A 14,369-nucleotide genomic window follows, 5' to 3' on the forward strand; every position below is an offset into this window, starting at 1 on the left:
TAGTTTGTGCATACTGAGTTTTGACAGAACCTCTGTGCTTAGGAAATCCTAGATAATCAAAGAGCCTTTTCCCACAGTGTTGTTTCTGCGACCAGTGGAGGATCCCCAGCTTTAAGTCAGAGGGCATTGGTCACTTTGTTTCCTGAATTAGTGATCTTTATCTCTTATTAGAATTTCACTTGAGAAAAAGACAAAAGTGCCTTTTAATTTGTACTAAGATTAGGTTACCGGCTGACCTGGTTGTATTGCCTTTTGTATCCTATTTGGACGGTTGCTAAGAAAATTGGGAGGTAGTCTCATGGTTCTTCACCTGGTTTTAGAAATGACCCTCTCACAGTTACGATTTTTACTTTCATCTGTACTTGTTCTCTTTATGGTTTTTCTTGAGATCTTTTACTCCACAGAGTATATGTTTTGGTGCCCCTTAGTTTAGGACTTCAAGCAATTTTTCTGGAGGGCCATAGCCTTGGGTCCTGGGCAGTCTAAGCACTGTGGGTGGTGTGGGCCTGGCTGCCAGAGTCAACAGAGGTATTTCCTCCTTTACTGCTGTCTCTGTGTGATATCACGGGTGACTGTAGTATTTGTGTGCTTAGAGATTAAAAGCTGACGTCTTTGTCTTATTCTTATCTCTACTTCTGAATTTAATCTATGGTATCATTTTGTAGAATCAGAAAAAGATCTTCGATACATTGGCAAAATATTGGATGGATTTTCCTTGGCTTCTAAATCTTTGTCTTCTAAGAAAGTAAGAGTTTTTATTTTTTATTTTTTACTGGTTTTAGTACTTAAAATATTTGCTGAGTTATATCAACAACTGGAATGATAAGTAAATTCTGTTTTCAAAAGCACCAGCATAGTTACTAATGATTGAGGAAAACATATCCTGTATTAGAAATGGCAGTCAGTAGCCACATTGTATTCAAAATTGCTGATCTTTTAAATCCAGACTTAGAGTGAGTAGTTTTTTCCATTAAAAAAATTACATTAGAAACTGGTGGGAGAATGGAATTGATAAAATTCTAGGGACAATGTAATTTAAGGAAAATTAGAAAACTTTCAAAAAGCTGTAATGATCCATAGCCCTGAATCCTCCTCAACGCTTGAGGCATTAACTAATGTGGACGAGGTTCCCTGTGCTCCTTGCTGGGCAAGCAGGAGGGAGAGAAGCCACGTACATACAGGTCAAGTCTGAGGAGAACTCTTGTGCGTTTTTCCAGATAGTCCTGCTTTTATGAGATTTTGTTACAGCTTAGCCAAGTGGTGCTCTTTTTAAAAAAATATATTTTATTGATTTTTTACAGAGATGAAGGGAGAGGGATAGAGAGTTAGAAACATTGACGAGAGAGAAACATCGATCAGCTGCCTCCTGCACACCTCCTACTGGGGATGTGTCCACAACCAAGGTACATGCACTTGACCGGAATCGAACCTGGGACCCTTCAGTCCGCAGGCCGACGCTCTATCCACTGAGCCAGACCGTTAGGGCCAAGTGGTGCTCTTTAACACCCCTCAGAGTCACCTGTTCCTAGGTGGACATCCCAAGTTAGTGGGTGCTGATAGCTCAGGAGAGGCTCCTGGCATTTATTTTGTTGACGTAATGGGCTTCTTGTTTTTCATTCAGCAAACATTTGTCTTGGCCTGTGGTTCTTCAGAACTGGGTTGTCCAGGAGCAGTGCAGCCTGAGAAACTACATTTGTTAATGTAATACATTTGTTAATGTATTGTAATAGTTAATGTATTGTAATAATGAGCAGAATATGTTTAAAACAGTGTTGGGTGCATACTAAGCTGTTATCCTATCTAATAAAAGAGTAATATGCAAATTGACCATCACTCCAACACACAAGATGGCTGCTCCCATGTGGTCAAAGATGGCTGCCCCCATGTGGACACAAGATGGCCAGCAGGGGAGGGCAGTTGGGAGGGACCAGGCCTGCAGGGGAGGGCAGTTAGGGGTGACCAGGCCTGCAGGGGAGGGCAGTTAAGAGCAAACAGGCTGGCAGGGGAGCAGTTAGGCATCAATCAGGCTGGCAGGGGAGTGGTTAGGGGGTGATCAGGCTGGCAGGCAGAAGTGGTTAGGGGCAATCAGGAAGGCGGGCAGGTGAGCAGTTGGGAGCCAGCAGTCCTGGATTGTGAGAGGGATGTCTGACTGCCCGTTTAGGCCCGATCCTACTGGAGAGATCCCAGATTGGAGAGGGTGCAGGCTGGGCTGAGGGACACACACCCCTGTGCACGAATGTCGTGCACCGGGCCTCTAGTTACTAACAGAAATGTCAAATATGTCAAAGGAGAATGCGAGTTTTTTACATTTATGAAAGGGGAGCATAAAAATGCTTGAGAAATACTCATTTGACTCAGGGTTCAAGGATAAATAGGACAAAGTCCTGACCCCCAAATAGCTGCTATTCAGTGAGGGTGCAAGACAGACAAGTTCACTGAAGGGTAGAGTGCCATAAGTGGACAGATGGGCACTGGGCTTCCCGAGGTGCTCCTCACTTGGAGTGTGAATGATTCAGAAGAGTGCTATGTTCACCTACTTTTTCACAGACAGGCAAGTTTTCTAAATATGTGGCTAAACACCCACCTCTAAAATGCTTTGACTCTGATGGAGGTTATGAAGACTTGTATGTACGCACCCCTTTTCTGCCATGCTCTGCTAGATTTTTGTGTCTTGGTAACATGGGGGTGTTTGCTGGCTGATTGGGGAGTCTGTTTTTCAGAGAAGGTGGTCAGGTTAAGATGGTGAAAAATGTGATTTCCTAACAGTGATAATACCACTCTTCTATAGATTTTCATCATGCCAGGTACTCCCCCACAGGGAACCACCTGGGAACCTTACAATAATCTGGGAAACTTGGGAAACTCCAATTGTTGCTGACTTTGTGGGGTGGGACGCAGGCATCATTACACTTAAAAGCCTCAGGTGAGCCCAGTGTGCAGCTGGGGCTGGGAACTACTGCCAGCGGGCATTCAGTGTGTCACTGGTTACAGGCTCAGGGTTTCAGGCAGCTGAAAAATCTAGAACACAGCTTACATAGGACTGTCCATAGTGCAAGAGAGACCAAATGCAAGAGGGACCATTTACTTATTTAAAAAGTATGTTTTTATTGATTTCAGAGAGAGAAAGGGAGAAGGAGAGAGAGAGAGAACATCGATGAGAGAGAAACATCATCATCAGTTGGCTGCTTCCTGCACTCCCCCTACTGGGGGATTGAGCCCGAAACCTGGGCATGTGCCCTGACCAGGAATCGAATCGTGACTTGGTTCATAGGTCGTTGCTTAATGATTGAGCCACACCGACCGAGCAAGAGAGACCATTTAAAAATGTCTAATACTTAAAAAAAAAAAAGTTTTTTTTTTAAAAAAATAAAGAGTTTATTTGAGCCAAAACTAACAACATATGCCAGGAAGCAAGATCTCAAATGCTTCTTTAAATACTTTATTTTTAACTTATATGTTCTACTATCATTAATGCCTGAGTTTCCCAAATACTATATTTCAATTTCAGTTCAGTCACCTGTTTTTTAAATTGATATTTTTTGAGAGGGAGTGGGAGAGAGACAAAAACATAAAAACATAGAAACATAGAAATATCTATTTGAGAGTGAAACATTGATTGGCTGCTTCCTGCTGGGGATTGAGCCCACAACCCAGGCATGTGCCCTGATCAGGAATCGAACCAGCAACCTTTCTGTGCATGAGCCAGTGCCCAGCCAACCAAGCCACACCAGCCAGGGCTCAGTTAGCTTTTGAATTAAAAATACCTCAGATAGCCCTGGCTGGTTTGGCTCAGTGGATAGAGCATCGGCCTGCAGACTGAAGGGTCCTGGGTTCAATTCCAGTCAAGGGCAGATGCCTGGATTGTAGGCTTGATCCCCAGTAGGGGGCGTACAGGAGGCAGCCGCTCTATGATTCACTCTCATCACTGATGTTTTTCTCTCTTTCCCTCTCCCTTCCTCTCTGAAATCAATAAAAAAATATGTTAAAAAAATACCTCAGATAAAAAAAACTAAGACCTAAAGTTCCAATTTGGAATTGAAACAACCAGAAAAATATTTCTGAATTTAAAAGTAACTTATTTAAAGATATTTTTTGCTATACCTTGAACCATACTTTTCTAAAATTTCTGATACACAGTGGGCCAGTACATCATGTTATTGTTGTCATCGTTCTTGTTCTTATATGAAACATGCATATTAGCATCTCTGTGTAGAGTGGGCAGGGGTGATATTAAAAATGTCTGGTTGTTAGAACAGTGTGGTTCTGGTGACCCTCCACATCCAGAATGGGACAATCTGTTCCCACTGCTGCCTACCCACCTGCTGAATGTTAGCCTGGGAAAGGCTGGGGTTAATAATGCTCAGAGGTAACGGGTTTTCTTAGTTAAATCAAACACCATCATCTTGCAGCCTGTATTTTCAGAATTTTTTTCTGTGTGTGTGTTTTTTAAAGATTTATCCACCACCTGAATTGCCAAGAGACTATCGACCAGTGCATTATTTCAGACCTGTGGTAGCTGCAACCTCAGAGAACTCCCACTTACTTCAAGTGTTATCAGAATCAGCTGGAAAGTCAATACATGACCCAGGGACACAGAGTAGACACCAACTGAATGCCTCCAAGCGGGGAGAGTTGCTAGGAGAAACACCTATTCAAGGTATGTGTCATGGTAGTGATCGGCAAACTGTGGCTCGTGAGCCACATGCGGCTCTTTGGCCCCTTGAGTGTGGCTCTTCCACAAAATACCACGGCCTGGGCGAGTCTATTTTGAAGAAGTGGCGTTAGAAGAAGTTTAAGTTTAAAAAATTAGTCTCTCAAAAGAAATTTCAATCGTTGTACTGTTGATATTTGGCTCTGTTGACTAATGAGTGTGCCGACCACTGTGTCATGGAGAAGATTAAAGTCATTAAATTGATAATAATCTGAGTGATCAGAATCAAAATGGAAAGATTTTTTCCCATTGAAACTTCCCATGATTTTGTATTCCCAAACTGGGAATAAAATTGTTTATTGTACATAAACGTAAGTGTACATCCTTTACTTCTTAAGACTTGTTTCCCACCATCAGTTTCAGTTATGTCATTGAAATTACAACCCTTATCTTAAGCTCTGCAGTTTTCAGATTTTAATAATTGTTCAGCAATGTTGTGAAGACTAGGGACATGTGTACCTTCACTTTCTTTGCACAGCCTGGGAACAGGATATTTTCCTCAGGGGAAAAGGGTTCTGTAGCACTTTCCTGAAAGCCTGAAAGGAATGAATGCATGTGAAAGTGTGGGCAGATGTGCAGAATCCCCTGTATGTTGGAGCAGAAAGACCCACTAAGCAAGATGAACTTGTACTTGCCCTTTGGGAACCTAACAGGTATCTCAAATATAATAGGCCCAGTCAGAAGTCTTGGTTCCCACTTCTTTCCCCAAACTTGCTTTTTCTGCAGTCTTCCCCTTCTCCGTAAATGTGACCCACTACTCAGATCAGAATGTAGGAATTTTAGTTCTTAGCTCCTCTTCTTCCTTCCTTCCGCTGACCCTATCCACAGCAAGTCCTCTCATTTCTACCCCATGTACTTTTCTGCTGCTTCCCCGTGGTCTGAATGCCCATCTACTCTCACCTGGACTATTGCAGTAGCTTCCTGATTGGTCTTATTTGTCCTCTTCAGTCCATCCCCCTCAACAGTAGCTAGGTGAACCAAATTATATCACTACTAGTGTCCCAGTGCACAAAATTCATGCACGGGGGTGGGGGGTGGGGGGGCTATTCCTCAGCCCAGCCTGCACCCTCTCCAATCTGGGACCTCTCGAAGGATGTCCTACTGCTGGTTTACAGGGATCAGGCCTAAACCAGCAGTCAGACATCCCTCTCACAATCCGGGACTACTGGCTCCAGCCGCTCACATGCCTGCCTGCCTGCCTGCCTGCCTGCCTGATTGCCCCTAACCACTCTGCCTGCTGGCCTGCTCGCCCCCAACTGCCCCCCGCCATTGGCCTGCTCACCCCCTAAATGTCCCCCTCGCCAGCCTGCTCACCCCAACTCCCCCCCCTGCTGGCCTGCTCTCCCCCAACTTTCCTCCCCACTGGCCTGCTTACCCCCAATGGCCCCTGCCATCCCATCCTGGCCTGATCACCCCCCGGCGACCCAAGGTCCCAGCCCCTTCTTTTTTTCTTTTTCTTTTTTTTTTTTTTTTTAGTGCCTCCTTTAGTGAAGGCCAGGGCCAGCTGGAAGCAAGTATCTAGGATTTATTTATCTTCTATAATTGAAAGTTTGTAGCCTTGAACAAAAGCCAGGGCCGGCCAGGGCGGGCGGGAAGCTTGGCTTCCTCCATCGCCAGGGCAACCCAAGCCTCCTGCTTGCTCCAGCTCTGTGGCCGGCTGCCATCTTGGTTGGGTTAATTTGCATACTCGTTCCTGATTGGCTGGTGGGCGTGGCTTGTGGGTGTAGCAGAGTGGTGGTTAATTTGCATGTTTCTCTTTTATTAGTGTAGATTCCCCTTAAAATGACCTAGTACTTCTTTATTTTGGTTTATTTTTATTTATCGATTTGAGAGAGAGGAAGAGAGAGAGACATTGATTTTTCTGTTCCACTTGTTTATGCATTCATTGGTTGATTCTTGTATGTGCCCTGACTGGATTGAACCACAACCTTGGCATATTGAGATGACTCTAACCAATTGAGCTACCTGGCCAGGGCTACCAGTACTTCTTGCTTTTTAAAAATATATTTTTATTGATTTCAGAGAGGAAGGGTGAGGCAGAGAGAGAGAGAAACATCAGTGATGAGAGAGAATCATTAATCAGCTGCCTCCTGCATGCCCCACACTTGGATTGAGTCTGCAACCTGGGCATGTGTCCTGACTGGGAATCAAACCCTGAACTTCTAGTTCATAGGCTGATGCTCAACCACTGAGCCATACCAGCTGGGCCTTCCCTTATATTTTGGCTTCTTCTTTTTATTTAGAGGTTACCTCAAATATTATCACTTTAGGGGGACCTTCCAGTCCTTCCCCGCCCACCACATAAGCTAGTTATCTCTCCCTCCACCCCCACAGCTAGCCCTCTCACTTAAGTCACCCTCAATCACATCACCCTGTTTTTCCCCACAGTACTCCTCTCATAGCAATCCTCTGGTGTTGTTTTTTGGCTTCTCTAATGTCCTTCTCCCTCATTCATGAGAGCAGGACCTTGCCTGCATTGTCCTCCAGCTCCAGGTCAGTGTGTGGCACGGAGTGAGTGCTCAGTGAGCGTTTGTGACATGAGTGGGTACGTGATGGGTAACTCTACTCCGAACTGGAGCTTGTGCTGGCCAGGACTGTGGAAATGGAGGCCACCAGGGACTGGAGGTCTGGAGTTTGAGATGTCAGCTTCCTCATTCAGGGACCACTCCCTGGCCTGATAAACATCCAAGTAGTAACCTCCATTTTTACCAACTGTAAAATGGGCTTAGATTTTATCACTGTCTAGATTACAGGGGTAATTTGAATACAGATGAAACACTAAATGTAAAATACACTAATTACATGAATTTGTGATATTGAAAGTGCATGTAGAGAAAAATGTAAGTAAATTTGTCTTACTTTTCATCTCTTCCTATTATTGTTTTTATTTAGGTTCAGCTACTTCAGTGTTAGAATTTCTGTCCCAAAAAGATAAAGAGAGATTCAAAGAAATGAAGCAGGCAACTGACCTTAAAGCAGCTCAACTCAGGGCCCTGAGTCTGGCCCAGAATGCCGCAAGCAGCAGAACCCAGCCCCCCTCTCCAGACGTCGGACACGGCTCTTGGCACACGGCGTTGAGTGGTGGGACAGTCACCACAAAAGCCAGCAACTTCAAACCTTTTGCCAAAGATCCAGAAAAGCAAAAACGATATGAAAAGTTTTTAGCAAATATGAAACGGGGTCAGAAAGGTGGGTGCTTGGCCTAGGTCTCCCATGTCTCAGCCAGCGGCAGTGTTCTTGGTATTCTGAGATTTAAAGTTGAAGCACCCTGCTCTGCCAGTGTACTTCGTTCTGCGGGAAACAGTGCAGAGATTTCAGGCCCTGGCTTTTGCCCTTAGAAAGGAAGAACAGTTGGCTTGTGTTTCTGTTGATCTCAGGTCCCGAAGCTAGCTGTTTAATTAGAGAACATGCCGTGGTGGTGGCTAATGCTAAATTGCAGACCACTTACTGTTTGCAAATGCTTGATCTCTGAAAGTGTATTTCACACAAGAGAACAAGGTCATCTCCCACTTACCTTAAGGTCGTACCCACCCAGCCCTAATCATAGTTTAAAATTTGACTTATAGAGGAGAGTTGGCTGTTGAACCATTACACAAGGTAAAAAAAATCACTCTGATCTATGAAGTAAATAAATATTGCAAGACGGGAGAGGGCTGACTGTTATACGCAGCAGTCCTTGTGAGAGAGAGCAAATTTAAAGGGTTTGGTTTTCCAAAGCAGATCTTTGTGTACTGTGCTTGAACTCCCTACTAAGAATCCAGACCCCTAATGTTTATTTGATAAATTTAAAAAAAGTTAGAAAAATAAAGGAAGTTAGAGAAAGGAATGTTTTTCTGCCAAAACTTAGAAATGTAATCGGGATGAACTTATTGTCTGGGAATGGTAACAGGTTCCTTGTTTCAAAGATGTAATCAAGCATTAGTTCCCAAGTATTTTTTTTCTGATGTATGCAGTAGAATTCAAAAGAAGCATCATTTTGAGAGAGTGAGCAATATGACCTGTCAAGTACCTCCCCACCATGCTCTTAAAACCAGCGTGAGGACTTGTCTCTGGTGAAATTTGTAGGGACCCAGTGGTGCCACCAGATGTTCCCCTTTAAGCCCCATGTTTTTCCTAAGAATGAAGGGGTTTCTTATTCTCTGTACCGTAGATGCTTTGGAACATTGTCTGGATCCCAGTATGACAGAGTGGGAGCGAGGCCGAGAACGGGAAGAATTTGCTCGGGCAGCCCTGCTGTATTCATCTTCCCATTCGACCTTGTCCTCCAGGTTCACTCATGCTAAGGAGGACGACGATTCAGATCAAGTAGAAGTTCCTCGAGACCAAGAGGTCTGTTATGTCCCTACCTGGTATATTTAAAAAAAAAGGTTTTTATTGATTTTTTTGAGAGAGGAAGGGACAGAGAGAGAGAGCGCACGTGCGAAACATCAATCAGTTGCCTCTCATATACATCCTGACCAGGGATCTAACCGGTGACCTTTGGTGCACAGAGCGACGCTCAACCAACTGAGCCACTCCAGCCAGGGCGCCTGGTGCATTTAAAAAAATTAGCTTAAAAAGTATTACCAACACTCCCTTTCCTTCCCCCATTGACCCTCTCCTCCCCACTCCTGCCCCCTTCTCACTCCTGGTACATTAAAAAGATTTTTTATTTATTGATTGATTTGAGAGCGGGGGTGGGGGGGAAATGGGGGAGAGAGAAACATCAATTTGTTGTTTCACTTGTTTATGCATTCATTGGTTGATTCTTTTATTTTTTTAAATATATTTTTATTGATTTCAGAGAAGAAGGGAGAGGGGGAGAGAGAGATAGAAGCATCAATGATGAGAGAGAATCATTGATCAGCTGCCTCCTGCACGCCCCCCACTGGGGAACAAGCCCGCAACCTGGGCATGTGCTCTTGACCAGAATCAAACCTGGAACCCTTCAGTCCACAGGCTGACGCTCTATCCACTGAGCCAAACTGGCTAGGGCTCATTGGTTGATTCTTGTAAGTGCCCTGACCAAGATTGAACCTGCAACCTTGGTGTATTGGGACAGTGCTCTAACCAACTGAGCTACCTGGCCAGGGCCTACCTGGTGCATTTTAAAATGAAAACATTGCATAGCTGCTAAGTGAAATAAGTCAGTCAGAGAAGGACAAGTATCACATTGTCTCACTCATATGTAGAATCTAATTAACAAAATAAACTGATGAACAGAGTGGATCCAGAGACATGGAAGCATGGAACAGTGTGGAATCTTGGAGGGAAAGTGAGGGAGGGTAGGTGGGTGGGAAGTAATAAACTAAAGACTTGTATGCATATATGCATAACCCATGGACACAAATAGTGGGATGGAGGGCCTGGGGCGAGGGGTGGAGGTGGGCTGGAGGGGGGTCAATGGGGAAAAAAATGGGACATATGTAATACTTTCAACAATAAAGATTTTTAAAAAACAAAAAAACACAAAACACTGCATAGCTAAATATTTAAATCCCTTCAGTGAAAAGATCAAAATATACATGGCATTGTAAAATTATAAACTATGTTTATGTTTTTAGCTCTCAGTGTACTTTAACAAAAATGTAGCATGACCGATTGTGTAATTGTGAAAAATTGCTTGGAAACTTGTAAACGGAAGAGCAGTCAGGTCAATTGTGTGACCACCTGATGACACAGAGTGAATGTCTTTTCCCAGAATGATGTTAATGACAAGCAGTCGGCTGTAAAGATGAAGATGTTTGGGAAGCTCACCCGAGACACATTTGAATGGCATCCTGACAAGCTTCTATGTAAGAGGTTTAATGTCCCTGATCCTTATCCAGAGTAAGTTGGATAAACTCCCCTTCTATCAGTACTTATCCTATATAATAAAAGGCTAATATGCAAATTGACCAAACAGCAGAACCACTGGTTGCTGTGACACAATGCAGGAGCTGCCCCCTGGTGGTCAGTGCACTCCCACAGGGGGAGTGCCACTTAGCCAAAAGCTGGGCTTATGGCTGGCGAGCGCAGTGGTGGTGGCGGCGAGAGCATCTCTTGCCTCTGTGGCAGCGCTAAGGATGTCCTAAGCCATCAGTCGGACATCCCACGAGGGCTCCCAGACTGCGAGAGGGTGCAGGTTGGACTGAGGGACACCCCCCTCCAGTGCATGATTTTCGTACACTGGGCCTCTAGTAATTCATATACAGTTTACATTTAAAATGTTACTTACGTTTTATAATTCTTTATAAAAACATAGTACTTCTTATTTGAATATAAACACCCCAAGAAAGCATATACAGTTGAATCAGGTAGAAGATTCAGGTATGTAGTTGACCCTTGAACAATGCAGCAGTTAGGGGCTCTGACACCAACCCCCTACCCCCCCCCAGTCAAAAGTCCATGTATAACTTTGTTTAAAAAATTAACTTTATTTATTTATTTTTATGTATTTATTTATTTTTAAATCCTCACCTGAGGATTTTTCCATTGATCTTTTAGAGAGAGTGGAAAAGAGAGGGAAAGAGAGAGAAACATCGATGTGAGAGAAAAATATCAATTGGTTGCTTCCTGTATGAGCCCGGACCAGGAGCTTGCAACCGAGATACGTGCCCTTGACCAGAATGGAACCTGGGACCCTTCGGTCACCAGGCCAATGCTCTATCCACTGAGCCAAACCGGCTAGAGCAGCCTTGGGCAAACTACGGCCCGCGGGCCGGATCCTGCTGTTCTCTCCGGTTCTCTTGCTCTCCCCTCCGCTCCTTTACTTTGAATTTATATTAGTTTACACAAACACTCCATCCATGCTTTTGTTCCAGCCCTCCGGTCCAGTTTAGGAACCCATTGTGGCCCTCGAGTCAAAAAGTTTGCCCCACCCCTGGGCTAGAGCTATAACTTCTTTTTTTTTAAAGGTCCAATGAATTCTCATTCCAAAGGTTTTTTATTTTATTTTTATTTTAGAGAGAGGAAGGGAGAGGGATAGAGAGAGAGAAACATCAATGAGAAAGAAACATCGATTGGTTGCCTCATGCATGCCCCCTACTGGGGATCAAGCCTGCAACCTGAGCATGTGCCCTGACTGGGAATCGAACCGTGACCTCTTGGTTCATGGGCTGATGTTCAACCACTGAGTAACACCAGCTGGGCTCACCTATTACTTTTGACTCCCCAAAAACTTAACTACTAACAATACTGTTGACCAGAAGCCTTACAGGTAACATAAGCAGTCGACATATTATTTTGTATGGTATATGTATTACATATTGTATTCTTACAATAAAGTAAGTTAGAGAAAATAAAATGTTAAGGAAATCATAAGGAAAATACATTTATGGTATCCATTGAAAAAAATCTGCATGTAAGTGACCTGCACAGTTCAAACCTATGCTATATTTTTAGCAGTGGAACTTTTCCTTAATGGAAATTCATCTTCGAAGTTAAATTCTAGCTTTTACTATAATCAGGAAAAAACTAATAGTTACTAAAGTCACCCATTATAAATTCTTAAATTGCTTTGACAATTGAAAACATCTTAGGGGACCTTTATAGTCAAGTAGAAGAGCTACAGGTGAAACACACAAGATGATAAGCTTTCTAGGAATTAGATTTTATTCTCACAGTTGTTATTAACATTATATTCATATTTTACTTTTTCTTTTCAACCCCCAGTTCAACTTTAGTTGGCTTACCAAGAGTGAAACGTGACAAATACTCAGTCTTCAACTTTCTGACAGTCCCAGAGACAGCTTCCTTGCCTACAACTCAAGTCTCAAGTGAAAAAGTACCGCAGCACCGAGGGCCCGACAGTGAGTAGGGCTTCCTCAGGTCCATGCGCTGACCATGGTCTGTTGGGAAGACAGAAATAAAGGGTCATCTAATCCTAAGGATACACAGTGCAAACTCTCCTCCCATAAACATAATTGCTCATATGGATACCTTAGCTCATGTTGTAATGGTCCAGATGTGTCCTGTTTGGGGTTGATACTCTGCCTCAGCATCTGCCACATGCCCAACACTTTGCACAGTGCCCGGCCTGTAGTAGGGTCACTGATGTTCTTGAATGATCTGTAATGAAATACTCGTTTTTTGCTTGCTAATTCTGATGTTATGTCTATGTCCTACTTTTCAGAATCAAGAAAATCCAGGTGGGATACATCTAAACAAGAAAAGAAAGAAGATTCCATTAGTGAATTCTTAAGTTTGGCTAGATCAAAAGTTGGTCCACTTGAACAAGAGTCCAGTCCATTAGTAAACAAAGAGGATATGCATATGAAGGAATCACTCTCAAATAAGGTATTTGGGCTTCTGGTTCTCTTTGCCAGGCTAGCTGTGGCCTTTACCTTTCTCTGTAGTGAGCAGGGCTCAGCACACTGTGAAGGGCTAGATATTAAATATTAAAAGCTTTGTGGGCCATAGTCTCTATTGCAACTATCCAACCCTGCTGTTGAGTGTGAAAGGAACCACAGGCAATGTGAAAACAATTGGGTACTTGTATCTTCTATAATAATAAAAGCGTAATATGCAAATCGACCGAACGACCAAACAGCACAATGACTGTCAGGATGACCTTCTGGACGACCATGCTATGACATGCACTGGTGCCAAGCTAGCCAAGGTGGGTATGATGTGATTGGTCGGGGGCCCCGCCATCGCTCCACAATTGCCCTGCCACCCTCTGCGGGGCGATTGAGGGGGCTCCATGATCGATCACCCCAAAGAGGGAGGCCCAGGCCCCCAGCCAGTGGGGCATTCGATTTGGGGGGCAGGGGGGCCCCATGATTGCCCCAAAGAGGAAGGCCCAGGCCACCCTCTGTGCGGCGATCGATCACAGAGCCCTGGCCGGTAGGCGAGGCCTCCCTCTGCATGGCGATCAATCTGGGGGCTCTGTGATCAATTGCAGTCCACACCTGTCGCCTGCAAAGGGAGGCGACCAGTGCCAGGGGAGAGGGGGAGCAGCGCCGGACAGATGGCAAGCAATGGCAGCAGTGGGGGTGGGGCCAGCTGCCGGCAGCTGGGAGAAGGAAAGCACCAATAGGCCCTGATCGCCGGACAGGCCTTAGGGGTTCTACCCGAGGCGTCCTGGATTGTGAGATGGCGCAGGCTGCGCTGAGGGACACCCGCTGACCCCGTGCATGAATTTTGTGCACTGGGCCTCTAGTGTTCCAATAAAACTTATTTGCAAAAACAGATAGTAGGTTGGATTTGGCCCATGGGCTGTGGTTTGCCAACACCTGCTCTACTGTCCAACAATTTGAGTCACAGCTTAAATCATTTGAGGAGAGGTTATAAATTCTGCCTAGAATGGCTTTCACTTAGCATTAACCATTGAAACAAAATTCAATGTATTTGTATTAGAAAATATAATTTTCCAAGTAACAAATATTCTCTTTTGTGGAGAATATAGAGAGAATATCCATTGTTTTTTTTTAAAAAAATTACTGCTTTTAATAGTTAACAGTTGAACTTAATAAAAAGTTGCTTTTATTACCCCCTGGCAATGGGCAAGGAGACACCTGATTGGTGGTTTTGCTCTTATATCAATCAAGGGCAAAGCAGTTGTACAGTCCTTAGTTCATCCTAGCTTGATGCCTGTGTCGGTGGCCAGAGCTGTTTCATGCCTGAGGCACATAAAAAAAAAGTTGCTTTTATGTATAATAGTGTCATTACATTTAAGAATTTTTTTTTGTAATTTATT

The 14,369-nt window shown here is 44.0% G+C and overlaps 1 protein-coding gene across 3 annotated transcripts in view; it reads left to right on the forward strand.

The window, feature by feature from the left end:
- Nucleotides 1-14,369, forward strand: part of GPATCH1 (G-patch domain containing 1) — a gene marked incomplete at its 3' end in the record, with an annotated part of 67,971 nt that overhangs the window by 33,132 nt on the left and 20,470 nt on the right. For all 3 annotated transcript variants that reach the window (XM_080645562.1, XM_080645564.1, XM_080645563.1), the window contains exons 9-15: nucleotides 666-745; nucleotides 4,453-4,657; nucleotides 7,604-7,900; nucleotides 8,862-9,040; nucleotides 10,392-10,519; nucleotides 12,344-12,480; nucleotides 12,804-12,967. In XM_080645562.1, the coding sequence (XP_080501688.1) occupies nucleotides 666-745; nucleotides 4,453-4,657; nucleotides 7,604-7,900; nucleotides 8,862-9,040; nucleotides 10,392-10,519; nucleotides 12,344-12,480; nucleotides 12,804-12,967 (1,190 nt within the window). The remainder of the gene's footprint in view (nucleotides 1-665; nucleotides 746-4,452; nucleotides 4,658-7,603; nucleotides 7,901-8,861; nucleotides 9,041-10,391; nucleotides 10,520-12,343; nucleotides 12,481-12,803; nucleotides 12,968-14,369) is intronic.

Source organism: Plecotus auritus (genome assembly GCF_963455305.1).
Source record: "Plecotus auritus genome assembly, chromosome: 10".
NCBI classification, from domain to species: Eukaryota; Metazoa; Chordata; class Mammalia; order Chiroptera; family Vespertilionidae; genus Plecotus; species Plecotus auritus.